General features: G+C 39.7%; 2 protein-coding genes across 3 annotated transcripts in view; one reads left to right on the top strand and one right to left on the bottom strand.

Annotated features, from left to right (window-relative positions):
* Nucleotides 1-156: 156 nt before the first annotated feature.
* On the top strand, nucleotides 157-14661 carry RTRAF (RNA transcription, translation and transport factor). Of its 2 annotated transcripts, XM_053594219.1 has the most exons (8): nucleotides 157-333; nucleotides 1809-1933; nucleotides 3627-3726; nucleotides 8588-8674; nucleotides 9775-9863; nucleotides 11916-11984; nucleotides 14169-14217; nucleotides 14334-14661. In XM_053594219.1, the coding sequence occupies exons 1-8, from the start codon at nucleotides 273-275 to the stop codon at nucleotides 14486-14488; spliced, it is 735 nt and encodes a 244-aa protein (XP_053450194.1). In that variant the 5' UTR covers nucleotides 157-272; the 3' UTR covers nucleotides 14489-14661. The 2 variants fall into 2 exon arrangements, with proteins under 2 accessions (XP_053450194.1, XP_053450195.1); XM_053594220.1 differs by lacking the exon at nucleotides 11916-11984 and having other exon boundaries at nucleotides 179-333.
* A 112-nt stretch (nucleotides 14662-14773) lies between these two features.
* NID2 (nidogen 2) overlaps nucleotides 14774-22716 on the bottom strand; it is a 58612-nt gene continuing 50669 nt past the window's right edge. The window contains exons 16-21 of the mRNA XM_053594218.1: nucleotides 22085-22214; nucleotides 21479-21650; nucleotides 18532-18689; nucleotides 16442-16565; nucleotides 15652-15764; nucleotides 14774-15467 (exon numbers count right to left, since the gene is read on the bottom strand). Coding sequence (XP_053450193.1) covers nucleotides 15457-15467; nucleotides 15652-15764; nucleotides 16442-16565; nucleotides 18532-18689; nucleotides 21479-21650; nucleotides 22085-22214 — 708 coding nt within the window. The 3' untranslated portion in view covers nucleotides 14774-15456. The remainder of the gene's footprint in view (nucleotides 15468-15651; nucleotides 15765-16441; nucleotides 16566-18531; nucleotides 18690-21478; nucleotides 21651-22084; nucleotides 22215-22716) is intronic.

Genomic DNA, 22716 nt, shown 5'->3' with positions numbered 1-22716 from the left:
TGTTGTACACTGAGAGGCTGACAATAAAGTTTATTTGAGCATCGACGTGCCACGCCGTGGCCCCGCCTTGCAGGCCACAGCCATGATTGGTTGCGTATTTGCCAGGCGGGCTGCGGTCCTTAAGCGATGATTGGTGCAGGGCGCCGTCATTCCGGAGCGTCCTGGCGCCAGCCCGCCCCCTCGCCGCGTCGCCCCGCCTGCGCCGCCCGCTCCCTCTCGCTTCTCCTCTCCCGGCGGAGGCCCCGGGACCAGAGAGAGAGAGCAGCGGGACCATGTTCCGACGCAAGCTGACGGCTCTCGACTACCACAATCCTGCCGGCTTCAACTGCAAAGGTGAGGCGGCGGCCGCAGGTCGGCCGTGAGCCCCTGACCCGGGCGGCGGTCCCTCCCTCTCTCCGCGCGCGCAGCCCGTCTCCCCAGCGGGACCTTCGGCGGCCTGGTCTGCCCCGGAGGCCTCTAGGCACCTGCCTTCCGGCCCCCCTCGCACCTCGGCTCTCCGCAGCCCTTCCCCGGCCGCGCCCCCGGCTTCTGAGCCGCTCACCCACTCCAGCCTCGGCATCTCCAACTCCCCCCAACACGCACACGCGACTGCCTCGGCACACAAAAATGAAAAACCTTCGTCTGTCTTTATTTTTCTACTCCATGTAATTGGGCGATACTCTGAGCACCTGCTGGAAGGTGCTGAGTAACTTGAAGACTAGTTCGCTGTGTGCCCAGAGCTACCCCTGGTCGGGGCGGGGGGCAGTCCAAACCCACCAAGCTGTGTCAGACCAACATAGTACACGGTGAAGGCCAGGCCCGGCGGTGGAAGGGTAAGCACCCATAGGAACGGCGTAATTACGTTGTGTGGGTCGTGCAAAAAAGTTAATAGCGGATGAGCAGAAGGTTGAAATGTAAATATGAAAGTATTGGGGATTTTGCAGCATTAATTTTTTTTTAAAGTAATAACACTATTAACTCACTATAACTCAGCTACCTTGCTGTAGTCGTTTCTTCTGTAGTTCCAGAGGTAGGCTAGTAAGTTGGAAAGTGATCAAGTACAACTCGTGATACTTAACAGTATTGTATAATTCTCAAGACCTCATACTGGAAGCTTGAATTGGACTCAACAAATTGAAAATAATTTCTAAGCAGGATAACAGTGTTTGTTGATGTGCTTCCCAATTTGTCGTTTGTTGTTTTTCTACTTTAATAAGACAAAGTTAGTGGCCGTAGGACCTAGATCTGGATTCGGGTCTCAGTTTTCTCATCTGTAAAATGGGGACATTAAATAACAAAGTATATACTTAATGTAAGGGTATCATTATATGACAATAGTAGTCACAGGGTCTGTCTTCCTCAGTTTTGTCATTTAATTTCTCATACTTTATTATTTTATTATTACTTATATTACTATCTTATTTGCCATAAATTTAACTTTGCTCAGTTTCTCCTTCCTGCTCCCAAAGGAATTAGATACTGTTTTTTTCCACATTTATTTCATGTAATCTTCATAACAACTCTTTGAGGTAAGTCCTATTATTACCCATGTTTTGTAGCTGAAGAAGCTGAGGTACAGAAAATGTAGGTGATCAGCCCAAGTTCACACACCACTGAGTATCTGGACTCAGAATTTGAATTCAGACCAAAATTTGAACAGATCATTGTTAGTCTGTGGCACCATCGTCTGTGCTTTCATCTCTTACTTCTGTCAGCAAAGTTAATTTAGTATTTTGAGGTTGAAAAAAAATTCCTTATGACCCATTTATCTGTAGAGAAGTTTTTTCTACAATGCTTCTGGGTATTTATATATATTTTTCTTCTTGCAGATGAAACAGAATTTAGAAACTTTATTGTTTGGCTTGAAGATCAGAAAATCAGACACTACAAGATTGAAGACAGAGGTAATTTAAGAAACATCCACAGCAGTGACTGGCCCAAGTTCTTTGAAAAGGTAACGAATTAGGCAGTAAAAGTACAGAGAGCTTTTCTAAAAATCTTTGTGAAGATGAGCTTTATAGTTACTTTGTTCCTCTTAAATAATAATGATCAGTGTTAAGAAAGCTGGATTTCAGGGATTTAGCTTTTTTCTTACCATATTTCTTTTGATTTTAGTACAAATTATATTTTCCTACCAAGCTTTCTGTATTAAATAGAAATAGTTTTCTCTAGAAATGTTGTGAAGTTTCTTAAGTAAATAGTGGTATATATTCCATAAATGGTAATACTTCACTTTCATTTGATGGCCAGAATCAGAATTTTTACATTAGAGTGAAAATGTTGTAATAATATAGTCTTTCTCCTTAGAATTAGTGATTTTATGAATTAGGGGGATTATGTAAATTGTACTCCACGGCAGTAACCTTGGGCACGTTTATGAACCTTTCTGTGTCACGGTTGTCTCATCAGTAACTGGTGGCAACCCTGTCTGTCTCAGAGGAGTGATTGTCTGTCATTAAGTGATGCACCTCTTCACAGAAGAGCTTTGCCCATTGCAGCCCCTGTGTGCCCACTGTTCCCACTGCTGCTGCTGCTACTGGATTGCTTCCCTTTGCTCCTAAAAAATATTTATGAAGTTTTCAGTGCGTTTCTTAAGACTGTGAAATATATTGTTAGGGTTTTGTATTTGTTTATATTACAACTTATAGTTCATTCATGTGTACAAAACAATACAAAGTTCTACCTGTAGAGGGGTATTTGAAAAATACAGAAAAATTTCTTGATCGGAGATACCTAGAAGTGGCAGTAGAGTAGAATGACTTAGACATAAGTGTATAGAAACTTACCCAGATAAATATTATCCTGCAAGTTGGTTTCTTTGGAATGGTTATGTCATTACTTGAGTCATATTTAGAACTTCTCTTTTTAGTATTGACAAATATTTTGTACTTTGAAGTAGATTTTCTCTTTGAATCATAGTCCAATCTTGTGAATGAGGGGATTATGTTTTTGATTAGAAAATGAGTTATGGCTGAAAGATAACATTCATTGATTATCCCTGAAAGGATTTCCAAAAGGGAGTTCTAGAAGTTTTGATTATTAATATTGTGCTGGAATTAGTTTTTAAGCTCCTAAGAGTCTTATTTGAAGGACTACATTCATTTGGATGTATAGCTTCTGATGTTTATTTAAAATACTCAGTTACACCCTACTTGTGTATTACACGGCCTGCTCTATTGTGTGGCATTTCTGTAATGTGAAAGTGAAGGTTTAGAAAATAAATGATTTATTTGTACATACTCCTTTTTAAAATTGTCCTTTTTATGTAATTGTTCAACGTGTATTGAGACGTGGAGTTACGAAGTTTAGATTCAAGTCCCAGATCCAAGTTGTGTCACCATTGGTCGTTGTCAATGCCTCTGGACCTCAGTTTTGTCCGAGGTTGTTCCATATCAGTTGTATCCTACCGGGATCCACAAAGGTAAAAATTTCAAAAATGCATGATGAAAATAATTCATTTTTTTTCTTAAATGTTTCCTTCCTTTGGGATATATAATCACATCAAAAGTGTAGTAATATACATGTTATAAGAAATTCTCAAGAGACCCGAACTAAGATCTCTTTCACCATTAGAGAAGTCTGTACCATTCTTTAATTTCTTGACGTTTGGGTAATAATGAAAGTTATTTTTTTTTTCTCTTCCATAGTATCTCAGAGATGTTAACTGTCCTTTCAAGATTCAAGATCGACAAGAAGCAATTGACTGGCTTCTTGGTTTAGCTGTTAGACTTGAATATGGAGATAATGGTATGTTTTGTGGGGAAGGTGTTGTTTTAAAGAGAGAGGAAAGATAGGAAAAGAGGGAGTATGAAAATGTAGGGCACTTAGCAGTTTGTTTTTTGTTCATATGTTGTTTTACCTTTAGTTCATTTTTATCACAAGATGTTAGAAGCACTTTCTATTTTGTTACTTTTTTCTTTTAGAAGTTGGAAATGGGGTCTTCTGGAGAAGGCTAGTTGTCTTCTCCCAAAGTAACATTAGTTTGGTAAATTTGCCATATTTTCCCAGCGTGCACCTTAGCCTTTCAAATTAAATTGTTAGTGTTCCAGAATTGATGGAGTTTGGGGGGTGTTTGCAGCAGGTAGTTTCACGAGAGACTGAAGCATGTCTAACGTCAGTGCACACGGACACCCGCCAGGCCAGAGGATGTTACTTACGCTGCATGTTGTCTTATCACAGATACTCCTGTTACTAGAAGCTTCTGCGTGTTAGTACCTACATTAAACTCGTGTTTCCTCTCCTTAGACCATTACATTTTGAAAGACCTGCCAACATCTGATCATCTTACTCCCCTTCCATACTCTGGTTTATGTGTTTCTCTTTTGTGGTACTGTCAGTCCTAGTCCTGCTAATCGTTTGCTTTTGGAGGCTTTTTGATATCTTTGGCTTCTCCTTTTCCTTCCCATCCTGCCCTCATTAATCTTTTTTCATGTCTGTTATATCTTGTCTTTTTCATTCCCACTGCTATCACCCTAATTCCTGACAATAATATTGTAATGTCTTCCAAACTAGTCACTTGTTAGTGTCACTTCTACTCTTAACTGCATGGCCCACCGAGCCACCTGAAATATAATCTGTTTTAGAGTGCTGCTTACTCCTTGTTTCCAAAGAATAGCTCCAGTTACATATTCACAAATGTTTCCCATTTTCTACAGTAGGAATCAAAAGCTCCTTAGCCTAATATTTAAGACCTTTAATAACTGGTGTTTGCATACTCGTCATCATCACCAAACTAAAATAACACTGATTCCTGTTTATATCATTTCTTTTCCTCCCTTGAATTTCTTTGGTCACTTTTCCCTTGGCTAATATGCCATTTCAGTCTGTCTGTACACATCTAAATCCTACCCATCTTTTTAAGATCCAGCTCAGATTCTATCTTGGTGATATTTCCCTCTGAACTTCATAGCTTTTAACCCTATGCCTTTGAAGTGATTTGCCACTTTATGTTTTGCTTCTGTCTCATCTGCCCCAGTAAATTGTAAGCTGATACTCAGCTTGCTTCCTGCGTGGTACCTCTGTAATCTCTCAGTGCCGTAACAAATTGCCATAAACTCAGTGACCTAAGACATACTTTATTATCTTATTTTGGAATCAGAAATCCGATATAAGTCACTAGACTAAAGTCAGGTTGTTAGCGGGCTGGTTCCTTTTGGAGGCTCTGGGGAGATCTGTTTCTTTGCCTCTTCTACCTTCTGGAGCCTGCCTGCATTCCTTGACTGGCCCTTCCTGCACGTTCAGATCCAGCAGTATAGCATTCTTTAGTCTCTCTGACCCTGCTTCTGTTGTTAGCTTATTCTCTGACCCCCCTTCCTCCCTCTTAACAAGGATGTGGCCGTTACACTGGGTCCACCTGAATGATCCAGGATAATCTTCCCATCTCAGGGCCCTTAATTTAATCATTTCTGCAAGACCCTTTCGCTCTGTTAAGTATCGGTATGCATACAGGTTCCAGGGACTGGGACGTGGATATCACTGGGAGTCATTGTCTGCTGTAGTACCTGACATACTTTATTGCAAAATCTCAAATTTGAGATTTTTTTCTTTACTTTCAATTTTTATTCCAAAGGAAATACTTTTGCTTTTCTTCTTTTAAAAAATAAATGTTCAAATCATAAGCCTTGTGGCCTTAGTGTAGTATTAATTGATTTTTAGGACCTTTAACAAGGTCTTTTTATTTATCCTGCTCTTTGTTGGTAGGAACTGTGTGTGAGCTAATAGTAGTCTTCCACTTACCAGAAGTGTTTTCCAGCTATTCTCAAAATAAATTCTTAGCACCATCACAATTTATTTCCATCTTCCTAGTGTTTCTACTTTTGTTCTGTTCTTAGAATCCTTCAGCCTTCAGGGGTGTGTGCCACGTGATCACAGGCTCTTACCATGAAATACAAATACATTTATTTCTCAGCGATAGCGTGGTTTAATGAATTGTTTTAAAAAGCTCATATGTGAAATGAAAAGGAAATCAGTATGTAATTGAAATGTAAATGGTATTAAGAGTGTATTAAAAGTCTTAACCTACAAAACAAGTTTTATTTATTAAAATTTGCAACTGTAGGAACGGTCTTTTGACAAGTAAAGTAATAATACTGTCTTTTGTCAGTAGGAGGTGCTGATGTTCCTTTGTGGTTTTACATTCATGTATTGCCTTCTTTTAAGTTACTTATTTTAAGTCTGCTGAAACCATTGGGAATTTCTATTATTTGTGCTTTACCGGTCTTTTTTTTTTGGAGACAGACTCACTATGTCTCCCTTAGTAGAATACCATGGCTTCACAGGTCATAGCAACCTCAAACTCTAGGGCTTAAGCTAGAGGTTCTCAGCCTGTGGGTCACGACTTCTTTGTAACAATGAAAATCCATCAGGGCATTAGGAAGGTTGAGAACCACTGGCTTAAGCACTTCTCTTGCCTCAGCCTCCCAAGTAGCTTGGACTCCAGGCACCCGTTACAATGCCTGGCTATATTTTTGTTGCAGTTGTCATTATTGTTTAGCTGGCTGGGGCGAGGTTAGAACCTGCCAGCCTCAGTGCATGTGGCCAGCACCGTAACCACCAAGCCTGCTTTACCATTTCTTAAAGTCTTTGGGTAGCTTGTCAATTAAGGTGATTAAGATCTGACTTAAATTGTTTTCTTTTACTTTTTTATATTTCAGAGTTACAGAAAAATTGCACCAATTGTACAAAGAATTTAACATTTTATTTCATTTGCTTTATCCTCTCTATATACTCCCCCCTTTTAGGTGATTCCCTCTTACCCTTACATTTAATGTGCATTTCCTAAAAATGACTTTGTTGTACATAACCACAGTACAATAATTAAAATTCGGGAGTTAAGTTTGATAAATACTATTCTCCATGGCTGTTACTCACATTTCACCAACTATTCACCCCCACCTTCCCCGGAAAATCCCTGAACAGTCGTGGATTATGCATTGCATTGAGTTGTGTCTCTTTAGTCTCCTGTAATCTGGAGCAAGTCTTGTCTTTGTTTGTGCTTCATGACACTGACATTTATTTCACGGAAGATCCCTTAGTTTGGTTTGTGGGGTCTTTCCTAACGATTAGGTTCAGGTTTTAACTTTTTGTTAGGAATAACTAATTCTTTTGAGTGGTAATATCAAGATACCTGATGGCCGTATGTCCTATCACTGGTCATGCTAACTTTGACCACTTACTTGGTGAAGGTTTCTTCACTGTAAAGTTACTCTCCTCCCCTCTGTAGTAAAGAGGCATTTGGAGACCGCGCTCCTCAGATTTTTATTTGGTGATTCTTGCGTGAGTCAGTGTTGGCGATTGCTGAGAGGTGCTTTTCTACTTCAGTTGCTCCCTCCTCATTTATTCGCTGGCTTTCTACCATAAGAAGGAGCCCTCCTGTCTCTCCAGTTTCTTTGTTTGCTTAAATCTGTGTAGATTTATGGATTCTTATTTTACTCAGTGGATCAGAATACTCTTTACCATCACATGCTTTGATGTTTGTATTCTTTCACATTCGGCTGATGGGAGCCTCTTTGAGCTAACTCCTGTCTGGCTTAATTTTAAGTCTTGTATTTTTCCCTCTTGTCTCCTTAATAAGTAGCCAAAGATGCCATCTTGGGGATTAAGTTATTAAGTGCTTTTATTGGTGAGTTCTTTTTAAGTATTATTTTTCAAATGAAAGTAAGAAAATCTACAGAATTCTGAATTTCCATTTCCATGAAATAAGCTTTAGGTTTGTATAAGATGGTGTGTTCAAAACGTTGGGGGTTTTGTTGTTGTTGTTGTTTTTGGAAAGAAATGTTTGGGGATTTTATATACAACATTCAAAAGACGATAGGGGAAAAACTCGTTTTTAATTGAATTGTAGTTTTGTAACCTATACTTACTTTCCTCCTGTTCTTCCCCAAGTTTAGAGTAGGGATGTCTATTGCTGATTTTTGTGAGGACTTTTTTTTGTTTGTGTATTTAACGTGTGGTCCAAGACAACTCTTTTTGGCATATAGCAGAGGTAAAGAAAGGTTGGACACCCTTGTTTTAGAGTCAGCTGTTAATTGTAAAAGATTTTTTTCCTCCTAAAATTTAGATGTTTGAAATTATTTCCTTCAGAATTATTAATTTGTGTTCAGTATTTCAATAATCATTTTAGCTTAATCAGAAAGATTCAATCACATTATTTTATTAGATTTTCTAAAGCAAAAATGAATTGTGATTGGATAAGTTGTTTTCTGCTAATAAGGATTGAACATCCCTAATTCAAAAGTCTGAAATCCAAAATGCTTCAAAATCAGAAACTTTCCAAGCACCAATATGAAGACACAAGTGGAAAATCTTGTACATACGTACTTAACACACAAAACTTTGCTGCATGCACTGAATTGTTAAGGATAATGTATGAAATCACCGTCAGACTGTGTGTAAAGTGTATGTAAACAACAAATTTCATATGTGGACTTGGGTTATCTCATTATATTTATGCAAATATTGTGAAATCCAAAACATTTCTGGTTCCAAATATTTCTGAGACAGGATGCTCAACCTGTAAATGTGGCTCAGTTAAATTTAGCAAATTAGTAGTGGTTATTTCACCTTAAGTTGTAGTTCTACAGATTATATTTTTTGCCTATTTTTGTAGCTGAAAAATACAAGGACTTAGTACCTGATAATGCAAAAAACGCTGACAGCACAACTAAGAATGCGGAGCCGTTGATCAATTTGGATGGTGAGTATGTGAACACACAAAACTGACATTTTGGTTTCTTAAATGTTTTTTTACTTCTCAAATGAAGTCAAGTTGACTTGGTTTTAGTAAATTACGAAGGCTCCGTACAGCACTTACGTTGATGTTTTTAGTCAGTTAAATGTGTTTTCTCCCTCCCCTTGCATATCATTATCTGAATGTTAAGATGCTGCTCTTTGATTTGCTCCTGGTACTTTGTGGTTTTGATTTGTATTTAATCCTGGGGGTCATTGTTCGCCTTCCTGGATGTATAAAATTTTTTTTAATCCAGTGACACTCTGAGACAAGTGTAACATTTTTCATTATTTTAAGTTATTTCAAGTCCCAGGTGTCTTTTAGTAATTTTTTCCCCCTTTTAAAATATGAAGCTTCTAATTACCTAGATTGTGATATGTTAAGTATTCTTTCACTGGCTGATACTTTGGGAGTTATCTTTTGAATGAATGAGCTTCTTGGACACTCCAGAGCTGCTGCTTAGAGAAAAGGTTTTGGGAAAACTGTCTGTTTGAAGGTATCTGTGTTAAAACTGGTAATAGCCTTGGGAAGAAATGTTAATTAAAAGTGCTACATAAATGGGCCTTGCAGAGAAATTTACAGGACAAGCCTAATGTGAGTTAAATTAGTCATTTATTGGGTTCTTCAGTTTGGCTGATGAATTATGGATGCTGCTTGACTTACAAGGGAATTATGTCCCAAAGTAAAAAGCTCTTAACTCAGAAATGCATTTAGTACCATGATAAACCCATTTTAAAGTTGAAAAATACTAAGTGGAGTCCAGATGCTACTCAGCTTACTATGGGGTTACATCCTAGTAAACCCATTGTAAAGTTGAGAAGTCCTAAGCCCACCCTTTGTAAATTGGGGACCATTTGGATGGTAATGGGAAAACCATTAATGTCATCAATTTGCCTAATTGTTGATGCTCTAGTCTATGTTTTTTCTCTTGTCAGCAGGATTTTTAAAAATTGAGATTTGTTGTTATTAGAATAGTTGAAATGTTTTTCATAAGTTTATGTGTTCACAAACGTGTCTGAGTCTGAGTTTGTCGAGCTACAGGGGTTTTTATTGTTAATCTTTTACAGTAAATAACCCTGACTTCAAGGCTGGCGTGATGGCTCTGGCCAACCTCCTTCAGATTCAGCGCCATGATGACTACCTGGTGATGCTTAAGGTCAGCCTCACATTCTGGATTCTTGACAGAAACTGCAGAGAGAGAAAGTCTGCATTTTCTACATACTATTGGTGTTTAAATTGATGGTTGACGAAAATACAGTAGAGGAATGTGGGGCATAAAGCAGATTTCATGATCTTATCTGTTCTGGATTGTCTAGTAATAACTCACATCAGAGAGGGTTTACTGTGTGCTTGCCACTGCTAAATTCTTTGCAAAAATGATCTCATTTGATTTTCCCAATAATCCTAGAGGTAGAGACTAATGTCCTTTTTTAAAAAATACATTTAGGAAGAAACAGAGACTTGAATAATATCTGAGATGGCACAAAAGTAATAAAACCAGAATTTTAAGCACTCTGATCCTGTGGTCCATTCTTTTAATTCTGTTTAATCATTTCTTTTAAGGATTCATGGTCAGTATTCATTAAGATAATAAAAAATGGCAAATTAGTAGTGGTGGATTTGGTCAAAAAATATATACTCCCAGAATCTCTTTGAAAAATGAATGTTTCTGTCTTCTGAACCCTTCATCCTAGACAGGCCACTCAGTTCATACCTCTACTTCAGGGAGCCCAGGAATCTGAAAGAGTCCACTTCTTTCTGAGAAAAAAATATACTTCAAAAGGTTTATTCCTAGTAAATGTAAAAGAATAGTGGGTGAATCAGAGGAGTGGCGCTTGTGATCTAGACTAGGAAATTATATTAAAGATTATTACTGATTTTTACAAGAGATTAAAGGGGTTTCGACCAGACCATGTGCATGTAAAATTACTTTGAACTACTTCATGATAAACTGAATAATTAAATTTTACTCCACCCAGAAGAGATTAAACCATAATTTACCCTACTTTTTAGAATCGTTATGTATTAAATGTCAGTTTTAACGAGAGAAAGACTGTCCTCTTAAATTATTACAGTCTTCTACACTGAATCTGAATGTTAACTTGGATTTTCTCAACCTAGATTGGATGGCAAAAGACAAAAGGTTGCTTTTAGTGAAATTTAGCTATTTCAAAGGCTTGGTCTTTAACCCAGACAGTGATGTAAGTGGTCTTGGAGCAGCTGTACAGTGGTCAGGTCAGCTTTAAAGTGAGCTTAGCGAGAAGGGAACAGACAGTGCATAGCATATTGGCGCTTTTCTCAGACTTTGAAACCCAATGGGAAAAAGTATAAATCAGCTACAACACAAAGCTTTATAAAATTCTAATCCAAGCTGCATATTTGTCTGCTTTGAGATATTTTAAGAGGCATTCAAATAATACATAATATGGAAAACATCTTAGTAGGTTTGCCAAATATAGGAATCAATATATTAACTGGCCATCAGACTGTCAAATACATTGGCAGTCACTGTTAAAGGATGTTTTAATTATCTTTTTAAAATACAGCATTTGGTGTTTATTAAAAATAATATTTTTAAGTTTTCACTTATTTTTGAGTTGGAATTGTCATCCCTCTAATTAAAATTCTTTTTTAAAAATCTTGTTTTTTAAATGTGTATGCATGCATGGCCTCCATAATGGGAGGCCTTAGTGAGTTATAAAAAAGCACCGACAATGTGTCCTTTGGTCTGAAAACATTTTACTATAGTGAAGTGAAAACAAACAAAAATACATGTGTGAAAGATTGTATGCATGCATCCATGATCACAGAGTAATTTAAAGGAGTTTTCGTTTGGACGCGTAAGAATCTGGTAACGATGACTCTTCTGGAAGGACGGCAGGGCTTAGGGTGAGACATTTTCTACTGTATGTAGTCTTCCATGTTTAAAAGGGTTGTTTGTTTTTTTTTAAAAAACCAAGGACATGTATTGCTTATTCAAAAAAATGTTTTAAATTGTATCATTCCATGTTATTAAATACTAAAAGTATAAAAATTTAATTACAGTAGCCAGCTTGTTTTTTCAATTTTTGATTTATTGGGGAGTTATTGAACTAGGCAATTTTAACTTTATCAGAGTGAGCATCCTTATTTTCTTTGATTAGAGAAGAAAGGATGACAGTTAAATAGGCTATATAAAAAGTAAAATCAGTATTTTGGGGTTTTTTAGGCAATTCGCATTTTGGTTCAGGAGCGCCTGACACAGGATGCAGTTGCTAAAGCAAATCAAACAAAAGAGGTATGTTTGTATAAATTCTAAACTCGTTATTAATGAAAGTTTCTTTTGGTATTGCCATTAGAAATGTGTAAGTTTAAACTTAGCTTGTATCTGTTTAAGATATTCTACATTAGAACAGCCCAGAGAAAGACAGCTTACTTCAGTGCCTGTGAATTTGGTTCTTAGGCAAATTGAATGTATTCATGGGGGTTGGGGGTGTGTGTGGCATTTTTCAGTGAAAAATGAACTTCGTGTTTATTTCACTTCATCCCTCGGAAAAGCTACCATTAGCACATGCACAGACCACTGCAATTTAAAATTTACTATGAAATTTACTGGATTATTGATCTAAATCCTATCTTCCTGTTTCTTCAGAATAAATTCTCATTTCATTCAATTTCCTGGCATAAAGCAGTATGAGAAAGTAATTTGGTTAAGGTCCCCTGTTGGTAAGTGTTGGAGTGCCGGCAGTCAGTCTGACTCAGGAGCCTGTGCTGTGGTGGGTGGGCCGAGGTTCCCTGGGTGGATGTCCGCCCAGGTAAAGGGATAAAGGGCTAGATTGAAGTATAACGTTCACCGGACAGGTAACAAACAGTAGGCTAAGAAAGCTGGATACTATGACTATCTTCCCCATATCTATAATACACTTTGGGGATTTTTTGTATTATATCAGAAATCCAAATATCCCTAAAGTTGGATCAACTATGAGACAGTGCAGAGAATGTCCTCAGGGCTGGCAGCAGCCAGAGGTGTCTTACAGGGTCTCCAGCACATCATCATTCTGGACTTGGGTCCCCCACCCATCTTTCAATGTCTTTTGTCCTCTTGAGGCCTTTAGGCAGGCCTAGCAGTGTTAAAAGGTTACTAATTTCAGGGCAGTGTCTCTGAAAGACACTGAGTTTTCTTCTGAAGGTTCCTATTGGCTTATTAATTATGTATGAATCAGACCACTGGAAGTTGGATTAAAGATCAGCTTATTTCACCCACACTATAGAACAGACAGTAAATTGTCCTGGCATAATAAAATCATTCATTCATTTAGCAAAACTAGTCTTTGGTTTGGAAGGCATTGTAAACGAGGGCATAGCCAAATCTCTTTGCTGTTCTTTGCAAAGTAACATATGGTTTTATTTTCAGTGCTCCCAAATCTTAATTTTAGTGTCATCGCAAAAGATACCAGCCTATAATAATTTAGAGGAGAATTTCTTACAGTTTAGTGTACTTGTCTGTAACTATTCATAACTAGTATTTAAGGCATGTGATAATTCTCAGGGGAAGCGGCTAGTCCTTTGGTGGTCTTTTGGCAGGGAATAATGGAGTGTCTGGTACTAGACTGCCATATAAAGCCACTCAGTACAATTCCACTCCTTAATTTTGCTTACTATACTTTCATACATACAACTTTTTATTATTACCTGTTCTAGAACAGTTGGGGCCTAGGTGGGTTTGCATTAATAGACAGGCAAGTCTTGAGCAGTGACTAAAGCATTTGAATATTGACAGCTTGAAACATTGAAAGTATAGGTAGTTTTTGTTGGTGGTGATATTACACAGTGTAATCAGCGGAAAGCCCAGACTGCCTGTCCTTATTTTTCTTTGCTAGCATTGTGAAGTCTGTACAGTTTGGCATAATATAAGTTACCATCTTTGTTATCTCTGTAGATGCTCACTGGTTAGTTAAATAGTTTAGTTTTTCAAAGTAACTTCCAAAGGAACTATTGAAAGTTAAATTATATATAATCTGATAAACATCATGTAGGTCAAAAAAAAATAGTTGTGTACCTTTTAGATATGTTTGTGCAGTTCGTAAAGTAATGTGCTAGAAATAAACTTGAGGGAGGTAATATCAAAGTAGTCCTGTTTTTCTCATGCGCTGCTTACTGTAGCTAAACTGCAACAGTAAAGCCCAGCCCAGCTCCTTCCATCGCAGCAGTGACAGAGCCCTGCTACGGACGATGTAGTGTTTCATTTGCTCTGAAGGGATGGTAGGTTGCCCAGCTTCCCAGGATATTTAAAGGCCCTTCTTTACTAATCAGTTATAATATGGAAGAACTGGCTCCACCCAAGACAAATGTGAACAGAAAGTTTTTTGTCCCCTTGCCATTGCAGCTGAAAGAGTAAAAGTAGCAGAATAGTTCACTGCTATTCACAGTTTTAGATGAGAATGTTTCTCTTAAGTACATTTTGTCTATTTTTTTTTTTAAGGGCTTGCCTGTTGCTTTAGACAAACATATTCTTGGTTTTGACACGGGAGGTAAGTGATTTTGTTCTGCTTAAACTATTTTTAGAGACATGAGTACTTGGAAGATGTGTAAATGGTCTTACCAGCATAGATGATGTGTTCATACAGTGCTCTTTCCTTGCCAACAGATGCCGTTCTTAACGAAGCTGCTCAGATCCTACGACTTCTGCATATAGAAGAGCTCCGAGAGCTACAGACAAAAATTAATGAAGCCATAGTAGCTGTCCAGGCGATTATTGCTGACCCAAAGACAGACCACAGACTGGGGAAAGTCGGAAGATGAGCACGAAGCCCCTTCAGCTCCTCACCTGCTTGGTGCAGTTGGGAGCCATGTACACTTCTGGCATGTGTTTGGAAATCAAATGTCACATTTTTCGAGGGAGGAATCCCAGAAAATTGATGATGTTTTAGAGATTTACCACCACTGCTTTTTTCTTTAATAAAGTTTGGGAAAGTGGATTTTTTTTTTTTTTTTTTTTAGTATGTATAATCTGCTTCCTCTCTTGTGGTTGAGGTACATGCCAGTCCCCACCTGTGTCAGAGACAACGTAGATGCTGAAGTCATAGGAAAACTTAAATTTTTTATTGGAATAATTAGAAAATTTGAGAACTGTTACACCTTTGGTATTTATTAATGTAGTAAACTTTCTGTGAGTACTTCTGTAGAGGCATTTTCAGGATCAGAAAATACAAACTGAATCATTCTAGCACCTTTTGATATAAATAGAAATGCACTGATGTAGAGGTAAAAAAAATAGTGTGAGAACTTCTGTTGGGAAACCATAAATAACTGGTCACGTCCCCTCCGTTCTGCACTGCCCTCGCTCACTGTGTCAAAGTTTATGATCCTTAGGACTGTGTATTTTATACTGAGCACAGGTTTTAGTTTCTTGGCCAGAAAGAATCCATAACAAAAATCAGATTTAGAGTCTGAGACTCTTAATTCTTTCTTAGTTGAATCTGATCTTTTAAATATGATAAATGTTTATAAGAAATTGCTTTAATAGGCAACAATTAAAATTCTATTACTTTTTAAAACTTGCAATAACAACCTTTGTTTTTAAAGGTACAGTAGTAAAGATTGAGGTATAAACTTCACAAAATGTAGTTTTTTGCACTAAAAATGTTCATCTGGTGTATACAGGAACTTCTCGTGGCCAATGCCTTTTTCACTTTTCTTCACTTTGCAGTAAATGTTCTTTAGGGTCCAGGTTCTGATTGTAAACTCCAAGTCCACCTTTACATTCCTATTTACTTCCTTCCTGTGAGGACAGAGTGGGGGGTGGGAGGTGAATATTCTGTAATCAAGTGACAACAGCAAGTGTTTTCCTTTTGTGCATAGATAAACCCAGTTGAGAGGCAGCAGGGGTAAACTGGCCGTGAGTAATCAATTTCTGTTTCCCTGCTACTCCAGGAAGCATCCAGAAGTGTGTCCACTTAACTTACCTGCTGGGCAGTAGGGGTAGACGGCAGTTATCCCGTAGAGGTGAGATCGCTGCTCCGGGAGATACTCATCAGTGAACTGACCACTGTCTTTATTTACTGATATAACACCGTCCCTGGTAACAGAAAGGGTGAATTCATGGAGAGTCAGTCACTCAGTAAAAAAAATAGGAGGTTAGATACAGGGTCAATTTCAGTAGCGAGATAATCTCTGAGCCTTCTGCTTGGGGGGGTGATGCCGATGCCACGCACTGTTCTAAATGCTCTCAGCCCTGGCTGCACTTAGAATCACGTGGGGATCTATTAAAAATACTGTTGCCTGGGCCTCATGCCAGACCAATTACATCAAAATTGTAGGAGGTGGGGCAGAGAGCATAGACACTTTTTTCTGTTCCCCATTTCTTCATTTGAGAACTGAGTAGTAGTTTTAGTTTTCCTATGTGCACAGTGTGTTCACATTTTTTAAAAATCCATTCAAACCCTATCTAATAATATACCTCATGGTGCCACTTAGGGGCAGTCTTTTGTTCTCTGAACAGGTTTAGAGTAATGTGCTTCCTTTTTAACTTACATGTTAACAAATAGCCTTCCACTTTTAAGCTGTCAGTGAGCAATACCATTAACTTCTGGGTGAAATAAAAGCGTAATTTCAAAAGCGGTAACACTTAAAGGATGTTACCCGTTAATGAGATAATGAAACAAAAGCCCCAGCGGAGGACTTATCATTACTAAAGCCAATTAAGTTTTGGTAAAACAAGCAGTGTATCCAGGAGTGCAGAGAGCGTGGTCTCACCTCCTCCAGTCTGTGTGGTAGAAGTGATCTGCGTAGCTGACGATGCTGAAGGGGTAGTTGAGGTTGTTCTGAATGACACGCCGTCCAGTTCCATCAGGTAGTGTGCACTCCAGTTTTTTGGTTCCTTTTAAAATATCAAAAGGGGAAAATGAGACCTTTCCATCATGGAGGAGAAAAAGAAAAGCTGCTTTGGCAAAAAATGATAGTGATGAATAAATTCCTTCTCAAAGGAAAGGTAGAACAGAAATAGGCAATTTTACTTACACTGCAGCCATACAAATTAGCAACTGTAAAATGCCCTGTTCTATTATTAGTCTTCAGTATGTTGAATAGCATTTCAGTTTTTATTTTTTTAATTTTTATTTATTTTCTTTAAGGCAGAGTCTTGCTCTATTGCTGGCTAGAGTGCCAAGGCCTCACCCCAGCCCACAACAACTTCAAATTCCTAGGCTCAAGTGATCCTCCTGCCTCAGCCTCCCTGACTAGCTGGGACTACTGGCCTATACCACCACGCTCTGACCTCAGCCTCTCAGAGTGCTAGGATTACAGGTGTGAGCCACTGCACTTGGCTACATTTCAATTTTTAGTAGTCAAAAGGTTTTTTTGGAAGAAGGTGTTAACATTTACTGAAATCTGGCTATTTTTTTTCTTCTTTATTACTTTTTTTTTTGCAGTTTTTGGCCGGGGCAATGTTTGTACCCGCCACCTCCAGTATATGGGGCTGCTCCTTTGAACCACAGGCGCTTCCCAAATCTGGTTATTTTCCAATGCAGGTAGAGATATTTTTATAACTTACATGATTTCAAGCTTTAACTTTAAACTGTAAGCCTAACATCTGGGTGAATACCCTTTGAAGGCAAAGTATATTAGCCAAAGCAACCCTTTAACCAAAATCCTTTTTTTCTATATATTTTTTTTAATTTCAGGTTAATGTGAGGTTGCAACCAACCATGTTTGTTATAATATTTGCATTTGTTAGGTAGAGTCCCTTTTATTGTGTCCTGCAAAAATCCTTGAATACTTTTTAAAGGATATATTTGCTTTTCACCAGAAGGGGAAACCAGCTAAGATGGTAGCATGACTCATATTTTTCACTGTAAAGAAATCAGTCTCGAAAGTTCTGCAGTACCTAAATAATTCAATAATTTCCAAGTTTCACAGTTCTCGTGGAATTAAATTTCACATATCCTTTTAAAATGCAATTTGTTTTGGATGGGTTGTGAAAGTGATTATAGTCCCCTTAATTAGATACAGTTCTTCAAGAACAGCCTTTTTCATATTTAACACAGAACTAGACACAAGCATCTCTTCAGTTATACTAATAATGAAAAGCACACAATAGAAATGGATAAACCTGGGCATTAGCAACCCCAAATTACTACTCAAAGGAGCCACCCTGCTACATCACTTCTCCAAGAATGTTCTTGGCATAGTAGCATACTGTTAAAAGTAATAGATGTTTATAGGTAAGTTATACTGACCAAAGAAAATAACTTCCATTCATGTATCTCTGTTTGCCAATTCAACAGTGCTTAATATTTCTTCTTAACTTTTAAAAAACATGCTGGGTGTTCATGTTGAGGCAAGCAATACAAACTTAATTGCCTGATTCAGGCACTACCCGCCTCCATTGCAAAAGATGGTAAGGACCATTTAAAAATATTCTTTAAAATTTTACCAACCAGGCTTGGCACCTGTAGCTCAAGCGGCTAAGGCGCCAGCCACATACACCAGAGTTGGTAGGTTTGAAAACAACTGGGCCTGCCAAACAACCAAAAAATCGCCGGGCATTGTGGCAGGCACCTGTAGTCCCAGCTACTCGGGAGGCTGAGGCAAGAGAATCGCTTACACCCAGGAGTTGGAGGTTGCTGTAAGCCGTGATGCTACCGCACTCTACGCAGGGCGACAGCTTGAGGCTCTGTCTCAAAAAAAAAATGTTTACCAACCAAAGGTACAGATTATGTGCTATACTGTTACCAATGTACTGAAACCAGAAAGACTTCAATGATGGGATTTGGTTCTGCAGTGGAATCTGTCAGTGCTCATGCAGGGTGTGGGGCTCCATCTGCGCACTCCATCAGCAGCAGTACCTGCATCTGCCCAGCACAGCAGTTTGGAGAAGGGGTCAAAGGTTAAGCCATTGGGTAATCCAATGTCTTTATTGATCAGAATTCTTCTGTTTTCTCCATCTAAAGAAGATGTTTCAATTTTAGGAGCTTCTCTATTCCAGTCTGTCCAGTACAAGTTGCTGTAGATAAATTAAAAATCAAGATTATGAAAGAATAGCCATGCAGCCTGTGGCAACCCATCCCCTGGGACTTACAGCCTTAAGCAATCCCCTGGACTTTGTCTGGATTTAGGTCCTGCTTTTAGTGAGCAGAGTACCCGTAAATGATGGGAGGCCACTTCCAATATTAGGTTTAAAAAAACTGGCTTCTGTCTTGGGTGCCCTCTCTTGCACCCTCTGAGGGAGGGTAGATGCCATGTCGCCAGCTATCCGAAAAAGGGGACCAGGTGGCAAGGACCTGGTGTCTCTGGCAGCCCGTGGAGCATGTTTGGAAGTGGGTCCTCCCGCAGCCGAGCCTTGACCACTACAGGTTGGCCAATGGCCAATTGCAACCCTGGGAGGGGCACTCAGCTAACACGTACCCAGATTCCTAACTCACAGAAACTTGGGAGACAATACGTGTTTTGGAGCACTTTGTTACACAGCGATAAATAACATACAGGACCATGTTTCACTCTTAACCTGCATCACAAGGTTTTTTGACAATTGTAACTGGCATAAGTCGTCATTGTCCCAGTCTCTCTCAGACATCCCTGACTCAATTGCCCAGAAACCCTTAATTTGTGGCAATCTGGAACTGGATCTTGGATTAGCATGCAAAGAAATGTAGTTGTTAGGAATAGCTTAGCTATAGAAAGTACGGAACCTGTTGAGACTTGTTCAGGCAGGGATCTGGAGGGAAATAGTTCTCCTTAACTACTTTCTTTCAGGGAAAATAATGTTTGGCACTTAACAAGGGGAATCTCAGCTGTGCTGTACCTGGCATCCAAGGGTGGAAACACTTCAAGTGAGTTAGCTTGTAAATGATGAAAATTTTTCATCTTTAACCTTGTTAAAGATGAAAAATACTCATTGAATAGATAACCAGAAAATACTGTGTAATATGGTCCTGTTAATTGGAAATGGGTTATATGTAAAGAAGCAGGTTTGTGGCTATAGCAGTGGTAATGGTGACCAAAATCTATAGGAGCACTGAATAAATCAACTGAGCCACAGAGGACCTCAGGGAGAGCAGGGAGAGGAAGAAATCACAGGTTTCTCCTGCTGTGAACTTCATTCCTTATGCCCAACAGGGGAGGGAGAGGAAAGCTGAGAACAAAAGCCCAAAAGCGTTTCCACTCAGTTGAGGTGGAGGGGGCCGGTAGAGCCGTTCCCATCACAGCTTTATCATCCGTGATCTGGCTCCGTCCCCAAAGTGACTCAAGGTCACTGAAAACAAGCTCACAAGTCCCAGATAAGTTCACACAGACACACAAATTATTTATGGATTGCTTAAGGAAGAGAGTGGTAAGGGTAAAATCTAGAGAATGTGAATGAGAAATACCCATGAAGGCTTAACAACTATTCCACTGAGCAGTTGTGGAAGATTAAATGTGCTGCATTCAAACTTGTCCCAGTTGGTGACCTTAGCAATTAACTGTCACAGGGAAAATTTTTATCTTGACTTTTGCTCCAATAATGAGGCCAGAAAAATAAGAGGCCTAGTGTGTGAGTGTTTGTTACTCCTGCCATTTAAGCGAGGTAGGACCCTGTGGCTTTGTAGTCTGTTAGCTTCTGTTATTTGCTATCATGATGAGAAACAAAACTCTTTTTTTGGTCTTTAAACTCATGGCTGTGGCATGGCTTTCGGCTTCAAAGTACGCCTTTCCCCAAACCACGGAGACCTGACCAGGTGTCTCGTTTCAGGCCAAGCATCAAAGAGGAAAAATGGGCCTGCCAAATGGCAGGAGGGCACACCTCTGCAAGAAGAGGTTTGCGAAGAGGGCTAGTAATTCTTGTGGCTAAGTCAACTGGGCTAGACAAACATCTTCCCCAATGTGTAGGACCCACAGGTCAGAAGTGCTTGGGGCGTTGCACTAAGTATTTCTTAGCCAAAAGCTACTTTGCTAAAAATTAAGGCTGAACGTTTTCTTCACTGATTGGAAGGGCTTCTCTGGAATTTCATTTGGTAGAAGTTCCTCTTAAATATAGCAAGAGCTTCTCAAGTTATAAAAATGCTCCCTGGTTCTAACAAGTACTGAAACTGACCAAGTCCTGTATGTCCCAGTTGGTGACCTCAGCAATTAACTGTCACAGTGAAAATTTTTATCTCGACTTTTGCTCCAATAATAATGAGGCCAGAAAAATAAAACGCCCAGTGTGTGAGCGTTGGTTCCTCCTGCCATTTAAGTGAGGTAGGCCCCTGTGGCCTTCCTCTGGCTGAGTGTGTTGCTGAAGGAGGCCTGCCCCAGGGCCAGCTCACATGCCACCTCCTCAGGCCCTTGCCTGACCACTGGGTCCACAGTAGCCCGGGTTGGTCACTCTCTCAACTCTGAATTCCACACGTATCACATGACACACTAGTACTTTTCTTGTTTGTTCACTGTCTTATCACTTTCTAATATGTGTTGAGGAAAACTGTTATGGTCCATTATTTCACTTCCAAGAAGCACAGTCTACAGCATCATTTCTGATTCACCAGTGCAAGTTTTGACTTGCTCTGCTTATGAGTGTTGTTGAGGGGGGTTCATTTTATATTTCTTGATTTTTGTGTATCTCAAAACTTCATAATCACCCACATAGAATATAAGCTGTATGAAAGAACAGGCCTTGGTCTTTGCCTGACACCTAAGAGATCCTTAATAAATCTTTGTTAAATTAATGTGTTTGAGCTTTTCCTGTCTTGTTCTGACCTTCCCCACACTGTATTTAAATCCAGGGGCTCTGAATCAGGAGGTACAGGGAACGGGAGAGTTAGAAGCCCAGCTGACCCTCGGATTGGATCCACAGCGACGGCGCGGGGATTCACCAGGTCCGTGTGGAAGAGGACCTTGCGTCCAGAGCCGTCCAGCTGGGCCCTCTCTATCTTATCCAGGCCGCTGTCTGTCCAGTACATTGTCCTACGGATGTGGTCGATGGCCAGTCCCTCGGGGCTTATCAGACCTGGGGAGAAAGCAAAGGCAGGGCTGGCGTATTCGCAAGGGGCACCAGCATCAGAGAGACCCGCTGTGTGTAACCTGTCAAAGCAAGGACGGCTGAGCAGTCTTTAAGTCCCCAGAACCAAGTTAACGGAGGAGCAGGTATTGCTGTTCCTTTTCCTGCCACCTCTGGCTTCTGTTTGACTAGCAGACCCCCCCAGGCTGATGGTACCAGGCGGCCATAGTGCAGAGGCCAGGCAGAGCAAGCCATCACCACCCGTGAGTTCTGACCATGAGTTCTTCAAGAAGGGCTCGCAGTAACAATCATCTTTTCATTCCCTACGTGTGAAAGTGTTTGTTTAGAGAGGGGGAATGAAGAGGAGGCTTCAGCATAAGACAGCGAAGTGAATTAGCAGAACCAAAGGAAGGGCAAGGTGTCTGCTGAGTGAAGCCACTGACCTGAGTTAACAACCGTCTCGGGCTCCGCTCCTGGTTCCAGACTGGCACGGCTGATTGTCCGCCCAGCAACATCTGTCCAGTACACAGTCCTCTCCCGGCAATCGTAATCAATCCCAACGACTATGGAGCCCTTGATGCACCAAATCACAGAATTGGAAGAATTAGAATTCTTCAGATTTCCCCCAAGCTCACACTCAGCTGCCTCATTCATGCGTGACTGTAGTGAGCAACCCCACACTGTGGTCATGCAGACAGCAGCTGGACCCGTGGGCTACAGAGGCCCAGTCCTTACTAGTTGTGTGAGTTAGGTACATAACCTCTCTATGCCATGGTCTCCTCATGTGCAACCCAATGCTAGTGTATTGCTTTAAGAATTCATAGCATAAATGTGTTTAAAGTGTCCCAATCTGTAATTAGGATGCAGTACTCTTACAGCTGACAATAAAAACGAAGGGGTTTAATTTTTTAAAAAATCAGCCCCTTCAGTGATTAGAGGACATGGTCTCAGCAAAATATTACCTAATATTTTACTGAGCTAAAACTGAATCCTTTCAGATGTTATCAGCCCTTTTTCAAAGAGCCTTTCTAAAATTAGTCCTCCCTCCCTCTCTTAATACAATGGCATCTTTCCC

This window comes from Nycticebus coucang, chromosome 6 (genome assembly GCF_027406575.1).
Source record: "Nycticebus coucang isolate mNycCou1 chromosome 6, mNycCou1.pri, whole genome shotgun sequence".
Classification (NCBI taxonomy): domain Eukaryota; kingdom Metazoa; phylum Chordata; class Mammalia; order Primates; family Lorisidae; genus Nycticebus; species Nycticebus coucang.
The sequence above is the reverse complement of the archived record's forward strand: the minus strand, read 5'-3'. Positions and strand labels throughout refer to the sequence as shown.